A 21,548-nucleotide genomic window follows, 5' to 3' on the forward strand; every position below is an offset into this window, starting at 1 on the left:
ACATTATTAACCTATCCTTTATCATTATGAGCCTATCCTTTACCATTATTAACCTATCCTTTATCATTATTAACCTATCCTTTATCATTATTAACCTATCCTTTATCAGTATTAACCTATCCTTTAACATTATTAACCTATCCTTTAACATTATTAACCTATCCACTAACAAGACTTTTATTGTGAAAGACCAGAGAGCGAGAGGAAGAAGGCTGTCGGGAGCGCGCATCTGCTGCGCTCCTGTGGTTTTATCCGGTTGGCTGCTGCGGGAGCGGGATCGCGCCCGGGCGGCGGTGATGTGTGTGTGTGTGACAGCTCAGAGCTGTCCACGTCAACACACCGAGCGAGCACGGCGGCGGCAGCAGCGATGGACTCCGCGTCTCTGGTGAGCCTCTCCGCCGTTTCACCGGCTCGGAACACCGACACCGTTTAGTTTAGTTAGGGGGACGGGTGTTACGTGCTCGGCAGTCTGTGTATTTATGTCCTGCTTTCATTAGGACAGGGACATTTGTTGCATTATGTCAGTGTCGGTGGTGGGAGGAGGAGTGGTGGTGGTGGTGGTGGTGAGGCTGCAGACTGATCCCAGATCAGGAACAGGTTTGATTTCTTCTCTTAATTCATCACTGTGCTCCTGATCATGTTGTGAGACTGTGGACGTGCAGGCCTGATCTGATCTGGTAACAGTATCACATGCAGCCACAGTAGAACTTCTTCTACTGTTAACTTAACTTCATTACAACAGCTGCTCTCTCTCCACTCATCCAGTCAGAGCAACAGGACACAACTACAGGACACACACAGTCTATATGTCTATTATATGTGTATATGTGAGGACACGAGGACAGGTCGCGTGGCAGTGTCTCTAGTTAAATGTCTGCTTGTGTTCAGCATAATGTGCACGGATCGGTTGACGTGTAGAGCAGAGGAGGTGCCACGTCCACCGTTCTCTCTCTCTCTCTCTCTCTCTCTCTCTCTCTCTCTCTGTCTCTCTCTGTCTCTCTCTCTCTCTCTCTCTCTCTCTCTCTCTCTCTCTCTCTCTCTCTCTCTCTCTCTGTGTGTATGTATGACATGTATGTAAAGTAAACCTGCAGTATGCAGAATATTTTTGGCATCATTGGGCATTATTCCATAATAACCTTTCAGCATATTGTAATAAAAGAGTTCTGAGAGAAAATTAGACTTCTGCTCCTCCTCATGGCTCTGTTTTCAGGCTTTAAAACATCTAGCCCGTGATGGGAGACTTTGACCAATCACAGGTCATTTTAGAGAGAGAGAGCGTTCCTATTGGCTGTTCATTCAACCGAGGCAGCTGTCAATCAATCGCAAACTCCGATCAAACGGTCAAACTAGGCAGCGCTGATCAAATATGATTGATATTCTGTTACTGTAATGCCTTTTTCTCTCCTCAGATGTTCTCAGGAACATCTTGTACTATTGAGCTGTAAAATGAGAAAGTTTGCTCCGACTGGTGGGCGGTGCTTGGTATTTCATCAACTGGTCTCAACATGGCTGCCGGGTCACGGACTTTCTCATTTTACAGCTAAACAGTCGAATTCAACCCATTTCTGTGATGAGTATTTAAACCATCATATGTCATGTGTTTGGTGTTAGTATTGTGATATGGATGCTTTGCCTGTGTTGAACTGGACTTTTGACGGTGACTGTTATTGCGATCCTTGTTTTACATCTTTTTTCTTCATGTCACTATGACCTTGTCCTATGATTTTCTATAGGCATAATTAGGGATGCACCGATACCCGATACCAGTATCGGGTATCGGGTCCGATACTGTGCTCCGATACAACGGACTGGGGCGCACTGAGGACAGTCCGCCCCAGTCGACCTTACTCAGAGCTGGTCGTCCCGACCTAGAGCCGGTCGACCCGACCTAGAGCCGGTCGACCCGACCTAGAGCCGGTCGTCTCGACCTAGAGCCGGTCGACCCGACCTAGAGCCGGTCGTCTCGACCTAGAGCCGGTCGCGGCGCACCGCCTCGTATGCGGGTCGTGTGTCGCTCACACCCTCCAGCTGGCTGTTAACGAGGCTCTTTTGGTACAGAGAAGTACTCGTATCGGTACTCAGTATCGGCGAGTACCCAAATGTAAGTACTTGTACTCGTACTCGTTCTGAAAAAAAGTGGTATCGGTGCATCCTTAGGCATAATAAAGTGTTTCTTGCGTTAACCGTGCAAATATAGTAGACACTTACTCCAGGTGTAACAGTTATAGCTGTTCCCTCCCTCATTTTATATTCATGGGCTCAGATGTATAGATCCCTCCTCTATTTGTTCTGAGCTACATCCTTTTTGATATAGAGACGCCTTTATTCCACTCTAGCCATATAGAAAGTATGACAGCCAATGGCTTGATGTTATTCTTATGTGTTGAGAGGTACTTACCTATATTTAGGGATGCATCGATACCGATACCAGTATCGGGTATCGAGTCCGATACTGTGCTCATGTACTCGTACTCGCAAAACAGCTTCGATACAACGTCACTCCCCAGCCTGTTGTGTGTCGTTCACACCCTCCAGCTGGCTGTTAACAAGGGTCTTTTGGTACAGAGAAGTACTCGTATTGATACTCAGTATCGGCGAGTATCCAAATGTAAGTACTTGTACTTGTACTCGGTCTGAAAAAAAGTGGTATCGGTGCATCCCTACCTATATTATAAGTGTATATAGGAATTTCTGTATATATTTGAGATTTAAGTACTTCTTCCACCACTGCTCTTTCTCAATCTCTTGCTTGTTCTTTTTGGTGCATGTGTCTTTCTCATATTCCTTCTCTCGGCCTCTTTGTACTTTTGACCATTTAGTACAAATATTCCATTACAAGTAAAGGTCATGCATTCAAAACTTCAAATTCATGGATCATAAAGGCAGGGTTGACGATGTTATCCAGTATACACTATTTGTTATATTTGTTGAAATGGTCTTTACACCCCGACAGTGATCCATTACTTATGAGCTCTGAAAAAGGGCTGGAAAAGGGCCGTCACCTGTAGCTGCTGTAATCCTGTACACAGCAAGTGGGTCGCAGGTTCAAACCCCGCTTGGGGTCCTTCTGAGTGGAGTTTACATGTTCTCCCCGTGTTAGCGTGGGTTTTCTCCGGGTTCTCAGGTTTCCTCCCACAGTCCAAAGACATGCACGTTATGTTCATTGTTGACTCTAAATATCCCGTAGATGTGAATGTGAGTGTGAATGGTTGTCTGTCTCTATGTGTCAGTCCTGTGATAGTCTGGAGACCTGTCCAGGGTGTACCCCGCCTTCACCCAATGTCAGCTGGGCTCCACGACTCCAAATGGGATAAGCGGTTACAGATAATGGATGTAATATGCTTTTATGGAGGCTATTGTTGAAGAAACTGAAACAGGTCTCTGCTACCATCTCGTATTCTTTATCTCAGTATCAGCTAAATACCTAGAATGTCCTGGTTGTGCATTGTTTCCATAATGTGGTAAAAATCAAAATTGCAGTTTAGAAAACTGCCAAGTCCAAATTACAAGAAGCTTTGATTTTGTTTATAGTGAGCCGTCTCCAGACATCTAAATTGGTCCTCTGGTTTTGTCTGAATCTGTGACCTCCTTCTAAACATATACACTCCACAGAAAATCATTGTGTTTAAACCAAAAAGGCAATTTTTTACATTTTAGGCATTTAGCTTGTCATGTTGATCCAGAGTGACTAACAGGGAGTAAAACAAGCTCTCTTTTAACTCTCTTAAAGGCCGTGTGAAGGCAATTCAGAGATTTGTTTCTCAACACATTTTAAATGTTGGAAAATAATTACCGAAAACATGTGAAAAGACTGTGAAAATTGTTGTACTGGATTGTGGAGTTAGACCGTTAAACTGTTTTTCAACGGTTTTGTGTTCAGGATTCACATCACTGTTTTTGTATTGTATTTTTATGATTGTAATATCATGTGTATATGTATTCTTTTTCTGTAAAAAAATGTATGGTCTTTAAAAAAAAAGAAAATAACAAAGTGTCAGAGTATGGAGTACCAGGGCCACAAATGTCTTTGAGACTACCAGGACCACAAAAGCAAGCACTTTGTCCGGCGGAGGTGTGCTGTAAAGCTCGCGGCCGCGAAGCTGAGAGCCATCCTTGCCCCGAGCTATCCTCGCCCCGAGCCTTTCCACGCCAACCGACTGCCTCGGATAAAATGCACCCGGCGGGGTCCAGCCAGCACCGGGGAGAGGTCCCGCGAGGGGATCCTCCCACACCGAGTGGCCGTCCCTAACCCGCCGAGTTCAATCATTGAACTCATTTCATTTAGCATTTAGCTCAAAGAACCATCATGCCTAAGTGAAGCATCACAGAGCCGTTAGCGTGGCTGAAGACTCACACTGGACTAAAGTCTGAGATACTGAGTTCATGTTCTGTGATCTCTAGGCAGGTAGTTAAGGTCACTATGAATGAAGAACACAAAATAATTATTTCTCTATCACAAAAAGTGATTGTATACCCACGTAAACACTGTTTAGCCAATATAAGACCTGAAACGAAAGGTGATTAATCCAAATACGTCTTTGTCCTCATCATCTTCATCCTCCTGTAACCATGGTAATGCGAGTTGGGAAAATTGGACAGTGGATTTTGTAAGTTCCTGGTCTAAGTTCTGTGATACACTCTGACTGTGAATCTATGCTAGTCAGTGCATAACAGAACTTTGTCTCGGGTCTGAAAAGTCTTCGCAGGGACGGAAAAATGGATGGATGGACGGATGGATGGACGAATGGACGGATGGATGAATGGACGAACGGATGAACGGATTGACGGACGGATGAATGGATGGACGGGTGGATGGATGAATGAAGGGTTGGATGAATGGACGGATTGATGGACGGACAGACGAATGGATGGACGGATGGACGAATGGATGAACGGGTGGATGGATGGACGTATGAATGGATGGATTGACGGATAGATGAACATACGGACGGATGGACAGACAGACGGATGGACGGACGGATAGATGGAAGGATAGACAGATAGATGGATGATTGGATGGACAGACGGATGGACGGACGGATAGATGGATGGGTAGACGGATAGATGGACGGATGGCTGGATGGATAGACGGATGGATGGATGAATGGATGGATGAATGGATGGATGGATGTTATGAGCAGGAGAATGGATAATGTCTTTGGTCATTTCCATATCTGGAATGAGAGTGTAAAACAGAGCTGGATGACCAAACAAAAGAAAAGCACAAAAGTCTTTAGAGATAATACATGAATGTGGAAACTGGTTGGACTGGGCGTCTCATGTGTGTTCAGGGTGTTGCTGGAAAAGCCGGCTTTATCTGGATAGTTAAGGTTGATTCAACTCACTGGTGAGGTGTGGGAGGAGTGGCTTTGACTGTAGCTGGGGCGTTATGAAGTAGACCTCTAGGTGTTCTCCCGAGGCGACTCGGCAAAGCTCAGATATTTAAGATGTTCTGTGTTTCTTGTTGCAGGAACCCTCCCTCTACACAGTCAAAGCTCTTTTCATTCTTGACAATGATGGAAACAGACTTCTGTCAAAGGTAAGGTTAAAGCACCACACCAGTGATCTCATAGTTTTAGCCCATTAACTGCACATTAACCCTATAGCTTAATTTACTGCTGACCATCCAGAGCAAACGTCTAGCCCTTTTAGTGGCCCATGGCGGCCTCCAGAACCCTAACCCTAGCCCCGTAAACCGCAACACACATCAGACATCACAATGGTATTAAGACTGTATTTATTATAATATGAATAAACAATTGGTCCCTGATATTGTTGGCTTAAAAGTGTTTCGTCAGTCTTTCTACAATTTATTTATTTGTTCATTTGTTATCTCAATGCAGAAAATGAGGAAGGGCGTCCATCGGAATTTCTTTTTTGCTTGTTTTTAGTTTCAGTTTTTCAGAAAGGGTTAGTTTATTTTTATTTTTAGTTTGTTTTTGTTCGGGCCAGGTATAATGTCTCAGAAGTATGTAGCTACATATAGCCTATAACACATGGTTGGAGAACTGTGTAGGAACGGCCATAATGTTTAAATCTTTTGATTTGGGAATCAACTTGAGTCCTCTTTCACTACGACACTCAGAAGAAAACTTGTCAACTAGGGCTGCGATAATAACACAATAACGCAAATTTGTTTTGGTGCCACTAACGCATTTATTTAGATACGCATTTATGCGCATTTAATGCATATTTTTTATGCTAAATGCAGTACCTGTGAGGGTTTCTGGACAATATCTGTCATTGTTTTGTGTTGTTAATTGATTTCCAATAATAAATATATACATACATTTGCATAAAGCAAGCATATTTGTCCACTCCCATATTGATAAGAGTATTAAATAATTGACAAATCTCCCTTGAAGGTACATTTTGAACAGAGAAAAAAATGTGCGATTAAATATTTGAATTGATTGACAGCCCCTTTTATCAGTACCTCCTTACAGTACCATCAGTTCTAGTAGGAACAGCCCTGAAAGGAATGAAAGCCAGCTGATTCATCCAGCGTCTGATGTCTGTGTCTGTTTCAGTACTATGACCCTGAGCTCTACCCCTCCATGAAGGAACAGAAGAACTTTGAGAAGAACATTTTCAACAAGACACACAAAGGCGACAGTAAGTAGCTCTGCTCTGTGTTTCGGTTGTGGTGGCCCTCCCTCTCTATTGTACTGAACACTCACACACGTCTCCTGTGTCACCTGGTACACAGTCTACCTCCCAGTAGCCCAACACCTGTATGTGATACCAGCCTGAAGCGGGTTTTATAGCCTGGTCTCCGCTAATGGAGCCAAACCATGCTACAGTAAAAGTTAGTGTGGAAATCTTTAACATTGTGACTTTTGTATTTTCTATTAATGTTTAAACCAACAGCACATTTATTATATAGAAACATGACGAACACCTTTCTGCACTGCAGAATAAGTTTGATTTTCAGGATTTGTAGGAGTCAGCCAGCTGATACCTGAGTCTCTGACCCCGGCCTCCTTATCACCCACCCAGTATACTCCTCCTTTTGTTCTAAACTCCTCCTTCATTCCTCCTTTTCTCCTCTTCTTTCTTCTCTCATGTCATGCTATATCCCCTCTCCTTCCCTCCCACCTCATCCTCCCTTTGTCCTGCTCTTCCCTTCCTTAAAGCATCCCTTCACTCCCTCTGTTTCTCTCAACCTTCCTCACCTCCTTCTCTCCCTCTTTCCTCATTCTACAACTTCTACTCACTTTCTTTTTTCCTCTTTCCCCTCATTTCCTTCCTCCCTCTCTCTCAGGTTTATATCTTATTCTTCTCTCCTATCATCGTATCCTTTCCTTCCTTCAGCTCCCTCCTTGCCTTTCTTCATCCCCGTCTGTCCTTTCTCTATTGCATCCTCTCTTTGTCACCTTCTCTCATCCTCCCTTTCTCCTTCCCCATTCCCTCCTCCTTCTACCATTCATCCATTCACCCTTCATCCTTCTCTATCTTTATCCTTTTCTCTTTTCTGCCCTTCTGCTTAATCTTTTTTTTCCTTCTAGCCTCCCTGAATGAATGAAGGTCACTATAAATCTTTGTCATGTTTTTTGTTGGCCGTTCTATTAAATCTACTTTTGGATTCTGTTTGAACAGTGAAATGAAATAAGTGGAAGATGTGAATAAAAGAGAGGTACGCCTGAACTCATCCCTCTCTCCTTCTCCTCTCTGTAGATGAGATAGCGTTCCTGGAGGGGATGACCATCGTCTATAAGAGCAGCATAGATCTCTTCTTCTACGTGGTGGGAAGCCCTCAGGAGAACGAGGTGAGGTGAATTTAGATTTCTCTGCCAAAACAATATCTGTTCATCTGCAGATTGTTTTAGTAAAGGCTCAGTCATTTCCTAAAGCAGCTGGTCAGTGTAGATTTTACCGAACAAAAAGGAAATAGTTTACGTGTTGGTCACTGTTCTCAGCGGCGAATTAATACACATTTGGTGCAGCCGGATGGTGTATGTGGGACTGAGACAAAATTAAGTACAGTTTTTGGACAATAAGAAAAAAGAATAGATCATCACCAGCTAGGGGTCAGGGGCGTGTCCAGACATTTTTGATAGGGGTGGCACCAGTGGGGCACTGACTTATGCAGGGGTGGCATGAAGTGTGAGCAGGAGCGCCTGCGCACAGACATATACACTCACGTATGCACGCACGCACACACACACACACACACACACACACACACACACACACACACACAAGAAAATACACACCCACACCCAGGTGTCGGCATAGCATTAATTTACCATTTTTGTCTCCACAACCCATATCTACTTCATTTACTAACACTGCAAGCAAGAATAGACCTACTAGTCACAACATTCAGGAAAAGGCAACATACAAATGTGATTGAAAACTACCATACTTTATTCTAACCTCAAAACAACCTTCCAAGGTATGATATACAGTACATAAAAAAAAGACAATGCACTTTCTGTATAAAGTGCACTGTATAAAGTGCCAACAAAATTACAATAAATAAGCCTGTTTGGGCAAATCATTTACTTGACAAAACTTGTCACATGTGCCACAGTGTAGTAAGTTACTGTAGTATTCTCAGCAACAGAGAAACCTGAACTCCCAGGTATAAACAAAAGTCACATCCCTCCTCACATACCAACAAATCTTGTTTTAACATTGTAAAGTGAACTGTTAAATAATGCCAAAATAATTTGTAAATTCCCAAAGTAGGTTACATACAAAAGAAAATCCTTATTCTAAAACAGTCACTTTATAAAGTGCCAACAAAATTAAAATAAATAAGACTCTTTGGGCAAAATATTTACTTGACAAAACTGTGCAAAACGTTGCATGTGCAACAATGTAAATGGTTGGAGGTACAGACCGTGTAGAATATTTTATCAACAGAGATAGCTGACCTTACCAGAGCTTATGTGTGCATAAAAAAAGCTTACATCACTTGTAACAAATCTTGTTTCAACACTGATTTGTTACAGTAATAATGCTACAAAATAACCTGTGACTCCAAAAGCCAACATAAGAAAACAATGCACATTAAAAAACACAGTCACTCTCCGCCTATAAAGTGCAAACATATTTAGAATACATACGCCTCTTTGAACAAATTGTTTAACCAAACAAATTATAAGCTTTACATGTGCTACAGTGTTGGTTACTCTAGTATTACCTAGTATTACCATTCAAGAGACACAATCTATTTTGACAGTTCCTTCCTTCCTTGCTTCCTTCCTCCCTCCCTTCTTCCTGTCCTTCTCTCTTTCTTTCCTCCCTCTGTCCTTCCTCTGTTCTTCATTCCGTCCTTCCTCCCTCCCTTCTTCCTTCCTTGACCTGAGGAAAACAGGAGGGTTAAAACAGTGCAATTCGCCTGTTCTTGTGTTTGCTTGTAAACACTTTGATGTCTAGCATGGTTGTCCTCAAATGAGTTTTAATGAGCTTTAGAGCTGAAAAACTCCGCTCACATGCAGCACTGCTGACTGGGAGGGCTAGATGGCTAAATAGTAGCTTTAGCATCGTTGACAGTCAAAACAGTGTTTGCTAATGAGATGAGATGATGACAGCCTTGTGCCAATTACAATAAAAAGAAATAAAACAAGACAGGGTAAATGTTTAGCTTATTACCGTTACAGCTTTTAACTACAGGCACAGTAAGTGTAGTAAAATGTAGGCTACTCACATCTTTCACGACGACGCTCCAGAGACGTGTTGCTTCGATAGACTGAGTTTGTTTCACCTGTAGGTTCACCTGCTCAAACTTCTTCTTCTTCGCGCCTTTTTTTTTGCAGGCTACATACTACTTTAGTGCATCTCTGCCTCTCAGGTTTGAGAAGGAACTGCAACTCTAAACAAGAGCGCAGTTTACATTCAGTGCCGTGGCCCGCCTCTGACTGGGCATATAGCCAATCATATTTCAAGATATTGGGGTGGCACTTGGGGTGGCCAATCAGATTTCAGGGGTGGCCCGTGCCACCCTAGGCCACTCCCTGAACACGCCAGTGCTAGGGGTGTGACGAAATATCGCGATATAAAAACGTGACGAAAAACTGAATCGGGATATCAGGGCATAATAGGTTCTACGTACATACGGGCTCCGTGGCTAAAGCAAAGCTGCAGCCTCTTCCTCTGCAGTAACAGCTGCTCTAGAGACTGCTCGGCTCTGATTGGTTGTTTTCCTTCGGTGCTGTGAAATCTTGCAAATGCCATTAGGAGATATCAGAGGACACCGAAGCATTTTTTTTACAGATTATCTGTCTCATGGACTACTGTCAGGATATAGTGACCATTTCATAAAAAAATATATTTTATAAAAATATTTGCTCAAAGTTACCAACTTCAGCTTTAATGTTTTTTTAGGGGTAATGATCCACGATCCATGATCCACGCAGAAAACGAATTAAAAACCCTCAATAGATAAAAATCTTTTATTTCATTAATTAATTAACCCCCAAATTAGGAGTACACCTATTAAAATACCTGAATACTGAGTAAGAATCCCTTAGAGTAACATCAACAACCCGTAATGTAAACTATAGTGAAGTCCCAACATTAATAACCCCTTCAGTTGATAATTAATACACATGTCAAACATTTTAAATGAATGAGGAATAAAATTAAGGGGAAAGTCAGTATTTTTGAAATGAAGGGTTTGGTGTCACCTTTTAAAATTCATCGACCAATTACTGCCCTCTTTACCACAGCAAACTACTTGAGATGGAGGTGCTTAGTGCATCTTCAGGGGTGAATTAAGAATTAATTAAGGGTATTTTAAAGGATAGTTCTTGTTACAGTGTGTAGATGTGAAGATAGTCAACCTTTTAAAGTAAAAAAAACAACTAATAAACTTAAATGACCGGCAGGTGGCATTTATAAGCTCATAGGCAATCAAAGGACTGCCTCTTGAAGGCTAAATTATCCCAGTAAGACATACAGTATTTATTGGAGTATTTTCCCCCTATGAAGAGATGCTCTCGCTACATGAGATTAGAGGGATTGAAAATGTGACTTTAAGTAGCCTGGCAGTGATGCTAAATATAGCTGAAGAAGAAAAGTGGTAGGGCTTTTCTAGACTTCATGCAAAAACACGACTTGGCAGCTTCGCCTGTTAAGAAATTCTTAAAGCCAGCTGTTTTCAATGAAAGAGCTCTGATGAACCCCTGTAGTCCATGAGCCTGACCCCCACCCTACCGTACAATATCTGCCCAGCACAGAACAGCAGACTGACAAATGGAGCATTTAGCAGTTAAAGGGACAGATATTTCCCTCAGGAGTTGGTGGAGACCAAAACAGAGCTGGAATGAGTGTGCTAGCATGTTAGCCGTTACTACTGATAATATGTCAGTGTTGTATTTGTGTTCAATTTTCCCTTTTATTTATTTATGTATTTATTTTATTGTTTTTTACATTTATTTATTTAGTTTTGCATTTATTTATTTTTTATTTTTTTATTTTTTTATTTTTATTTTTATTTATTTTTGGATTTATGTTATATTTATTTTTTTATTAATTAATTATTAAATGTATTTATTTATGGACCCTGACCCATGACACAAGTTGAGTGACAGCCCCCTCATTTTGCATAATGAGACAGAAATGCATGAAGAAATGTGTGAAGAAATGTATAAAGAAAAGTATACAGAAATAAATAAGGGGTGGAATGCAAAGGGAAAATTGTGCATAAATAAATAAATGCAAAAATTAATAAATAAATGAAAAATAAACAAATGCAAAATAATAAAAAAAATAAAAGCAAAAATAAGTAAATAAAAAATAAATAAATATTAAATGAACAGAAGAGTAAATAAATAAGGGAATTAATACAAAGATAAATAAATAAAGAAGCAAATTAAAACAGATATCAATTTATGTCACATATTTTAATGACATATTTATTTATTTATCATTTAATCAGAGTAATTTATTAAAATTATTCATTTATTTTGTATTTTGGTTGGTTCTGTCCTCCATAAATGTTGCTCTGTGTGCTGGATATGTATACAGGCAATGGTTTGCTAACACGCCATATCAAATTATGGGTGTAATTTTTAGCTTGTTTTTTTTTTTTTTACTTTGAATTTTGCCCCCAAGTGACCATGATGAAACGGATTAATGCACCTTCAAAATCAAATGCTATTTTTTTTTTGTTATTCTTTCTAGCTCATGCTGATGTCGGTACTGAACTGCCTGTTTGAGTCCCTCAGTCAGATCCTCAGGTATGTTCTCTCATCGAGTCTCAAAAGGGACATGCTGTATCCTGTTGCCTCCTTGTTGAATCACATGTTTTCTGATCTAGACAGCCCTCTATAAACTGACAGGTTGTCTGATTTCACAGTTTGTCGGTTGGTAGGAACTCCAGATAGCCAGATGTATGAGCACAAGCACCTAGACAGTGAGTTTTTCACGACATGTCCCCTTTTAAAAAAGGTTACAGGAGATATGATATTAAAGTATTGTCATGCATACAGCCTCAGTGTCATCAGCGCTAATGGTAATCCACACTAACGCTACCATCCCTCCACCAGAGCCTCTCAGGTTACCTTAAAGGGAATCAGGAACAATAATGTTTGACAAACCAGGCAGGTGAATGATGACATGAAGACACCTAGTCCTCATTTTTCGATAATTATTTAACATTTCAGAAAGATTAGTTTACAAAGCCATCTGTGCGCGTGCGTGTGTGTGTGTGTGTGTGTGTTGCAGACCAGGATCCCTCATTGTTGACTGCAACATTATCAGCCAAACCGCGGCGGATGTGGTTGCTATGGGAACCGATGCAGTAGTAATGCAGAGTGTGAGCGACAGAGACATTGAGAGATTATATTATTATACAGTATGAGAGATTATAGGCTATTCTAAATTGTAAATGGAAATGTCCAGATCACAGCGGTGCAGTAGAACATCAGTGAAGGTTCTCCATGTAGGCCTGTTAATAATGGTAGACCTATTGTTTCCACATGGTGTACTCTTTACAAATTCTTAGGAAACAGGCATTGTTGTAACCTATTAAAGTAGACGTTACATTTTAATTACAATTTTTGTTCAATTGGGGACCTGATGGATGGACTGTGATATTAAAGGAACAGTTTGATATTCTGGGAAATACAGTGCTGCAGAAATGAGTCCTAAAACCCAGAAATTAGTTAGAATTTTAGCACTTCCTGCCTTAAGAAGTGAAAATCAACTGGTCGTTATATTGCAACATCAGCACCCAGCTTCCACCATTCTGGACTGAAAGCTAGCCTGGGTTTATCCATAGTCAACAGAAAATCTAGGGATGCACCGATTTGTCGCCCGAACATCGGTAAATCGACTTCGGAGACTGATCGGCAAATAAAATGACATTCTCCGATGGCAGTGGCCAGTGTTTGTGTTGTGTTGAGTTCATTTTGTGCCGGCTAAATGTTGTGTCGTAAGCTGATTTAATTACATTTATTTTATTTGTTGGGCTAGGTAATAAATTCCTCTCATTGAGTTGTATACAGGCTAAAGGGGCTTTTGAAGCAGTTATTTTTTTTTTATGTGAAAAAAGGTTATTTTAAAGCTTGTTTCATAAATTTGTAGGATTTAATTTGTGTTCATTCAAGATATGAATGAAGGGCTGAATCACTTTTAAAGTGAAGACGGTTCAGTATTTTTTTTTTTTATAATGAAGATGTCTTTGTTTCCCTAGCACCAAAGGGGGAATAAACAACAACAAAATATCGGTATTTTTGCATCGATTTTGCAATCGGTGCATCCTGAATATAATCCTTGCCAACACCTGCAATTTTTTCTAATTAATATGTTGTTTGTCCTTATTTAATCTGTACATAAACAGACCTGTAAAATGACAATTTGTGGTTTTAAAGGGAGTTGCATATTGGATCTGTTTCTTGCACTCATCTGACTTTTTCTCCAATGATTTCCAATACCCAAACTCAAGGAATGAGCCGATACTGAGTATCAATCCAGTACTAACCGACACTTTTCTTTTCCCCTTTGTGTAAAATCTGTAAAGTAGAATTAGTTCCACCAAATCCCACTAAAACCATAAATCATAATGTTTTCATTTGTAAAACAAACAGGATAAGAGCTGTTCATTCCTGGTATTTAGAGGTGTATCTTTGACTTTTGGAGTCCGGCTAGCTTGTTCCCCTCTGCCTTTAGTCTTTTTGCTAAGCTACGCTAACCGTCTCCCGGCTCCAGCATCGATCTTCTCATCTAATTTGAGACAAGACTAAAAGGGAATAACCGCATTTCCCAAAATGTCAAAATGCTCCTTTAAGTAAATGTAGAAATTGTGATTATTTATGGAGTGTTGTCTTTTTGTCTGCAGGAAAAATGTTGAGCGGAGGTGTTTACTGGACAACATGGAAGGAGTGTTCCTGGTTGTGGATGAAATCATTGATGGCGGGTAAGAGAGAATTAAGAAGAACAATATGTGCACATTTTTCCATCTATAAGATCAACTGCAACCCAAACTTTGTGTCAATTAACAGTCCATTCAAACTAGTTTACATATGAACTAGCTCACAGTTGTTCTTAGTCTTGATAAATCTGTTATTAATTTTTTTTTAATAATTGTTTAGTCTATAAAATGTCAGAAAATAATCCCAGAAATATCCTGCTTGTGCTGTACTCAATCCTGATTGGATGTTTTTTTTCCTCCTGTTGCCAGGGTGATTCTGGAGAGTGACCCCCAGCAGGTCCTACAGAAGGTCAACTACAGGGTAAGATGACTGTCAGTCAGTCATTCCCAATCATCATTGATTTGAATCATTGGAAAACAAATGTTATATTGTGAAGCGGCTGTTTGGCCTGTTGAGAACGATACTGTAGCCTCCCACAGCTTTTCTCATCAGCATCCTGCCTACTCTTACCTGCTTTACCTTTCTTTCTCTCCTCTCTGTTTCTCCTCTTCTGATTGGTGTCAGCTAATGTCAGAGCAAGCCTATGGCTTCGTCCTGTTTGATTACATCACCGGTAATGTAGAGGGACAAGCAGACAAGAGCCAGCTGCTGTAGACAGACAGACAGACAGACAGACAGACAGACAAACTGAGGGTGAGAGAGAGATGAGGAGAAAGATTGTGAAAGAGAGAGAGAATGAATGAGTGAGATAGAGACAGTGAAGGGACGGAGGAGGGATGGGCGAGACAGATGAGGTAAATGCATGGTGATAGAGCATGCTGACTAACAGAGAGGCTTAAAGTATAACGCTGGCATTGTTCTATATTTTAAAACTATGACCTGCTGGTGGCACTAGGAGGAAAAGTCGGGATCACCAAAGTCATTTTACGGCATCCTCTGGGGACCACAGTTGTGTGTACAAAATGTCACGGCAGACCATCCAATAGTTGTCCAGGTCTAAGTAAGCTGCAGAGCTCCAGGTTTGGCCCCAGCTCCTCCTTGGAGCTTGGAAAAGGAAGTGACGTCTGAAATTGTGTACACCAGAGACGATCATCGTGATACGATCAATGATCAGGTTACGATCAATCATCATGACACGATCAATCATCAGGATACGATCAATCATCAGGATACAAAAGCATGTCATGTCAAAGTATTGAGGTTGTATTGTTGACCTCGATGTTATTGGTGGAAGTCATGCGGCGTGGATGTGATACGACGTATTAAATATATGCTCAGTAGACCACTTTGTTTATCAACGATAAGCGTGATAAAACAGGTGATTTGGCAATGGAGATGGGTCCTCAGCACCAGAGCTGCCGGAGCCTCCGAAGCCTCCGAGCCTGGAGCTCTGTGTTACTATTGGAGGGACTGACAGACAGACCAACATTTCCAGCCCTAGAGCCACCAGCATGGCTATAAATCTAATATGAGTTGTGATTGGCTGAGCTAATCAGTTAACCAGCGTGTACTGAATGTCACTTATCTACATTATACAGATCCATTGGTGTTTGCAGTGCTCTGCTTTTGTATTGTGTGTGTGTGTGTGTGTGTGTGTGTGTGTATATTAAGTAGTTTGCATGATTTAAGCATTCTTCACTTGACAACTCAATGATGTCATTTTGTTTTACAGGCGGATGACAACCCATTATCTGAACAAAGCGTGGCCCAGGTAACGCACACGTACACTTAAATGACACTGAATGTGTGCACGCGTGCATGTTTCATACGCACATACATACATGTACAGAGACACACAGATTGTAGATAGCAATACTTTATGCACCTTATTATGTTTCATAATACATAACAACATTTAACACAAACATAATCGTATGGATACCTGCAGGTACAGTTATACACCACCACTCATACAGACCCACAATGCTGGTTGCACATGTTGCACATGTTAAGGTAGCAGCCAAGCCAGCTGCTACCTTAACATGCATACTAACGCTTTAGCTCTCCTCGCATGTTAAGGTAGCAGCTAGCCTGGCTTCAGCTCCAAAGCACTGTACAGCACTAACAGGCTCAACTGTGAATGAATGGATTGATGGATAAATAAATGCATTAACATCCTCTAAAGCACCGTAGCTCTCTAAATACTGGACAGATGTAAAACTACATCGCTGATCAGAGATGGATGGATGGATGGATGATCAGAGAGCTCTCCTGACATACAGATTGGATTTATTTTAACAGCATTCTAAAACAGGAGTGTTTTCTGATTTCTTCTTTAGCTGCTTCTTGCTTGTGTGCAGGAATGAACATGTTGGACGTGTGTCTGTGTGTGTGTGTCTACTCACGCTCATGCTCTAAGCTTTTCTTTTTCTGCTGCTTTAACCCCTGACAGCACATAACAGAGAAACTGGCGCTGACCACTAACGTAAGTCTCTACTACTAACTGTTCTAACACCAGCCCTACACGGCACCACACAGCTTATTCTACTGTAGCACTGTGAGAATAGTCTACCATAACATGATATAGTCAACACTGGAGCACTGCACTGCACTGTCAGAACGTTACAAAGGTCAAGGAAATTGATTTTAGAATTGTATTCCTTCCATATCTATATGTACATGTCACACAAAACATCAGATACAAGCTAAAAAGTGGTCATTTATTAGTCATGTTTGCTCCCGATATGTAATTAGACTGATCAAGATCAAGACTTTTTCAATTTACTGTACAGCAGTGCTCGAAGCTGTACAATAAGGCTGTAATTTATCAATACAACATTCACGTCCTTTTTGTAAAATAATTAGTAAACTGTTCATCATAACTTTTTTCTGTGAACAAATATAATTATTGAAACATTTAAATGTTTTCTGAATCTGCTCTTTAACTGCAAACATTTCCAGAATACTTAAATGCTCAGACAAAGGCTGTGATCTGTGTAAATAATAAAATAATTATTTAACTAGTAATAATAATGGTTCATAATGTTGGCAGACACTTATGATAACAATCTGAGCCTGAGTCAGTGGCCAAAACAAGCACTTTTAGTTTACATATCGTTGTATACGTTAGCGTTTTCCCTCAATACCGAATCAATTTCAGAAATTGTTGTCCCTATTGGTCCCTTGGAAAATAGGGCCCAGGTTGAAAAATACCGAAGTTACCCTTTAAGCAAAAAGAAAAAAAATACTCCATTACAAGTACAGTTCTTCATTCGATATGTCCCTTTAGTAAAGTATTATCAGCAAAATGTCAAAAGTAAAAGTAGTATCCATAATGAAGAAAAATATATATCATCATATTATACTACAACACTGTGTGCACCTGTTATACAGTAAGAGGCACAAGCAGCAGTAGAACACTCCATATGGGGCTGATATGACTGCATTTCCCAGGATCCCACTGCAGTGACCGTTATCTGAGCTCCATGTGCCCCCTGCAGTTAAGATGAGGAACTACAACCTCAGTGCAGAAGTGAAGTCTTGATTGATGTTGGAGGGATGGAGGACTATACAAACTGTAATGTTGATCATGAAAAGACCAACGGGGAGGAAACAAACACACGACACATTTTAACACTAAAAGAAAACACAAGGCTCCTCTGCTACGTTCATAATGAGCTCAAAAGTCTTCTTTGTATTTTAGATATTTTTCATTCCATGTCAAAAATCGATCCGTCTTTCATTTCACACATCATGTCACTTTGCTGTGTAAAAAAAACGTGAATGTTGATATCAGAACACACTTGTGTGACCACTGGTTCAGAAAAAAATAGATAAAACTTTATTTAATCCCGTAGGGAACTTCACTCAGATGAAAGAATTCAGCCGTTAAAAGTGTAAAAATAGATTCTTCTCTCCTACGATTGTTTTTTTTACTTGTTTCTGTGTGACATGTAAGCAAATGATTTGCTTTCAGAATGGGGTTAGTCTGTACACGTGTAGTCGTTGATCAAATGATCATTTTAATGATCAACGTACATAAACACGAGGCTGACAATTGGACGTCAATTTGGCCCATAATTACAGAGTTTTTGATAAATAGTTCCTGTAAACATTTCACAAACAATATATTGTGTTGTGTTTTAATTAGGGCTGTCAAAGTTAACCCAATAATAACGCTAATTTCACTAATTTCTTTAACGCATTAACGCAACTTGCGACTTTTAGGTGGTTTCAAAGCTAGAGTGAAGATACTGGTATCATGAAACTAGAGAACCTAATGAATCCATTGGTACCAACCACGTCATAATAGCTTGTCATGAAGGAGGTTAAATAACACTCTAAGGGGTCCCTTGTCCTCTGACCTCCAGATATGTGAATAAAAATGGGTTCTATGGGTACCCACAAGTCTCCCCTTTACAGACATGCCCACTTTATGATAATCACATGCAGTTTGGGGTAAGTCATAGTCAAGTCAGCACACTGACACACTGACAGCTGTTGTTGCCTGTTGGGCTGCAGTGTGCCATGTTATGATCTGAGCATATTTTTAATGCTAAATGCAGTACCTGTGAGGGTTTCTGGACAATATTTGTCTTTGGTTTGTGTTTTTAATTGATATACATTAATAAATATATACACATATATATGCATAAATCCATGCGATTAATCGTGAATGAATCTTTCATTCGATTGACAGCCCTAGTTTTAACACGGCCCCTATCCCTCTTTCAACATGGCGCCATGGAGCTCCACACAGAGGCTCAGTTGTCTGAACATGTGCTCAGTCTGACACCTAGTGGGTGAACGGTGGTACTGCAGCACTATACAAGAAATGACAGCACTGACTCCAAACATTTATTTTTTATCATCAAAATGATTATCACAGAAAAAAACAATCAATAAAACAAACATTTATTTCAGTTTTTCTGAGCTGAGCATGAAGGGTCTTCAAAACAAAAAGCAGGTTTTAATGAGTTACTGTACATGGCCTCACGATGATATAAGGCTAAAATATAAGTAAATATACTGTATTTTATTTCATATTTAATGGGGTTTATGTGTTCTTAATGTTTTATATTTTTGACTTCTGTTTTTGCTTCATTACATCACGCTAAATCTTGTTATTTTTTTCTGTTTTCCAGGTTCTGCAGTCGGCCAAGGAGCAGATCAAATGGTCCATACTGAAATGACTCTGACCAGACTCATTTAGGATTCTCAAGAAGAACATCTAGAGAACATTACTATTTTTTTTTTATATAGTAACAGACTAAAGGGAGAGTCATTACAATCTAGGCTGCTTTATATAGCAATTAATCAGCCAGTAATAGGATTTTATTTCTATGTGTAATGGCATTTTGTTACATTGCAATTAATTTATTTGGTTTTGAGAGTGATGCTATAATTCATATTCATATAGATTTGACATTTAACAGGCCAAATGACATCAGGAAAATTAAGGTAATTAAGAACCAAACTATGAAAATACTGGAAAACTGATTAGTGATTAATAATCTATTGCTTTTATTTTGGTGGAGCAGGATCTTCCACTCTTATTTACCGTAAACCGAATCTGACTGTGGGATTTATTTTTGCATATTGCTGATGTGTCAAATTTGAAAATTACACTGTTTTATAGATGAAGAACTTTTCCCCAAAAAAACGTTACATTATGCTAATCATTTTTGAAAAAAATATTTTAGGAAATTTACATTCATGTCATATCAGAAAATGAGACACAGAAAAACACACACTGCTGCAGCAAATATCTGCTAATTAAAGCTAAAAAACTGAATATGACATAACAAGAAAATGGAGTTATCATTTAAACCATGTCAGTTAACAAGGGTGGTTTTAAATTCACACACTGACATTTGTGCACTGAATTGCTCAGTTTAATAAAGTTTTTTCAGACTGTGCTCCTTAAATGAAGTACCTGGTACATGTGTGTTGTAAAGCTTATTTAAAGGAATGTAATGGCACCTTATGACACTAAACAATGTTAGCACCATGTGTAAGAAGAGGTGTAAGATGTTACGTCTGCACTGTCAGTAAAACCCTTATTTTCCTTAAAGTGGAATTGTCTCATGAAGGTTAAATTAGTATCTGTACATATAATTTGATTTTAGGAGTCAAAGGGACCTTGAAGATTATGAAATATTATAAAGAATAATGTCTATTTTCTGAGAGTTAAAGATGTTAATAGATATTAAATATTTTCTTAGTTTAAAAGATGAAAAAGCCAAAGACATTTTGTTTACATTTGGATGTTGTTTAAAACATTTAGCCTGATGTGGGACGTTTTGTCTGTCCAACATTTTGTGAAACTGATAATAAAACATTTGTCCTTGATTTTTTTGAGATTCCTGATTTTTTATTATTTATTTATTTTATTTATTATTTTTTATTTTTTATTAATCAAAAAACTTAAAAAAGACTAATAATGTCAAAGGTATAATCCATTTGCCCTCTGTGCGTCTTTTATCCAATCAGGATTCAGGTCTGTGACCCTACTGAATATTAATGAGCTCTACTGAGACAACTCAAAGTCGTGGGTGTGGTCAGGGATGTTATTGGTGGAGATCAAGCGACGTCATGAGACACGTGCCTCTACTCGTCCAGCCAATGGTTCGTTCTGGTTTTACTCCGGAGTAATGTGATTGGTTGGCTGCCTCATCCTCTTACAACTGATGCCTGAACAGCCCGAAATACATGAACTCAGAATAGAAATGAGGATTATCTTTATTTATAACTTTGAGAAGAGCAGAGAAAAGAACAGTGGCTGCTAAATTATTATTTATGTATTCATATTTATTCATAAAATATTAAAATAATTACAATATATATAAGTTACATTAATAATAATATAATACGTTTTATTACTAATAATATTATATATTTAATATATATATATGTTATATATTTAATTTATTAATAATAAGTATTATTAAATACTATTATATAAATTATGTTTGACTGAGTCAGTGATAATATATTAGAAGTAGGGCTCGAATTTTAAAAGAGAGGTCCTCTGTTCCTGATATCAATATTCAATCTTTGTTTTAAAGGTTTTTTTTCTGGTGGGACCATTTTGATGTTATGTGTAAGCTAATAATTATTAAAATAATAATAAATGGATAATTCTAATCAAGACATTAACATCGACCTATCGTTGATGACATCCAGTGGTATGCTATGAATGCTTTACTACTACACTATGTTCATACATGATGCCTATATGATAACTTATAGGTATAAATCTATCATTTATTTGAGTCGTGC

The 21,548-nt window shown here is 39.4% G+C and overlaps 1 protein-coding gene across 4 annotated transcripts; it reads left to right on the top strand.

Moving 5' to 3' along the window:
* Positions 1 to 230: 230 nt before the first annotated feature.
* On the top strand, positions 231 to 20,618 carry copz2 (COPI coat complex subunit zeta 2). Of its 4 annotated transcripts, XR_012596546.1 has the most exons (11): positions 231 to 385; positions 5,471 to 5,539; positions 6,531 to 6,615; positions 7,678 to 7,769; positions 12,136 to 12,191; positions 14,294 to 14,371; positions 14,636 to 14,687; positions 14,892 to 15,020; positions 16,000 to 16,038; positions 16,720 to 16,752; positions 19,412 to 20,618. XR_012596546.1 is itself a non-coding variant. In XM_074655190.1 (10 exons), the coding sequence occupies exons 1-10, from the start codon at positions 368 to 370 to the stop codon at positions 19,457 to 19,459; spliced, it is 570 nt and encodes a 189-aa protein (XP_074511291.1). In that variant the 5' UTR covers positions 231 to 367; the 3' UTR covers positions 19,460 to 20,618. The 4 variants fall into 4 exon arrangements, 2 of the variants coding, with proteins under 2 accessions (XP_074511291.1, XP_074511292.1); XR_012596545.1 differs by lacking the exon at positions 16,720 to 16,752; XM_074655190.1 differs by lacking the exon at positions 14,892 to 15,020.
* Positions 20,619 to 21,548: the final 930 nt, after the last annotated feature.

This window comes from Sebastes fasciatus, chromosome 13 (assembly GCF_043250625.1).
Source record: "Sebastes fasciatus isolate fSebFas1 chromosome 13, fSebFas1.pri, whole genome shotgun sequence".
NCBI lineage: Eukaryota > Metazoa > Chordata > Actinopteri > Perciformes > Sebastidae > Sebastes > Sebastes fasciatus.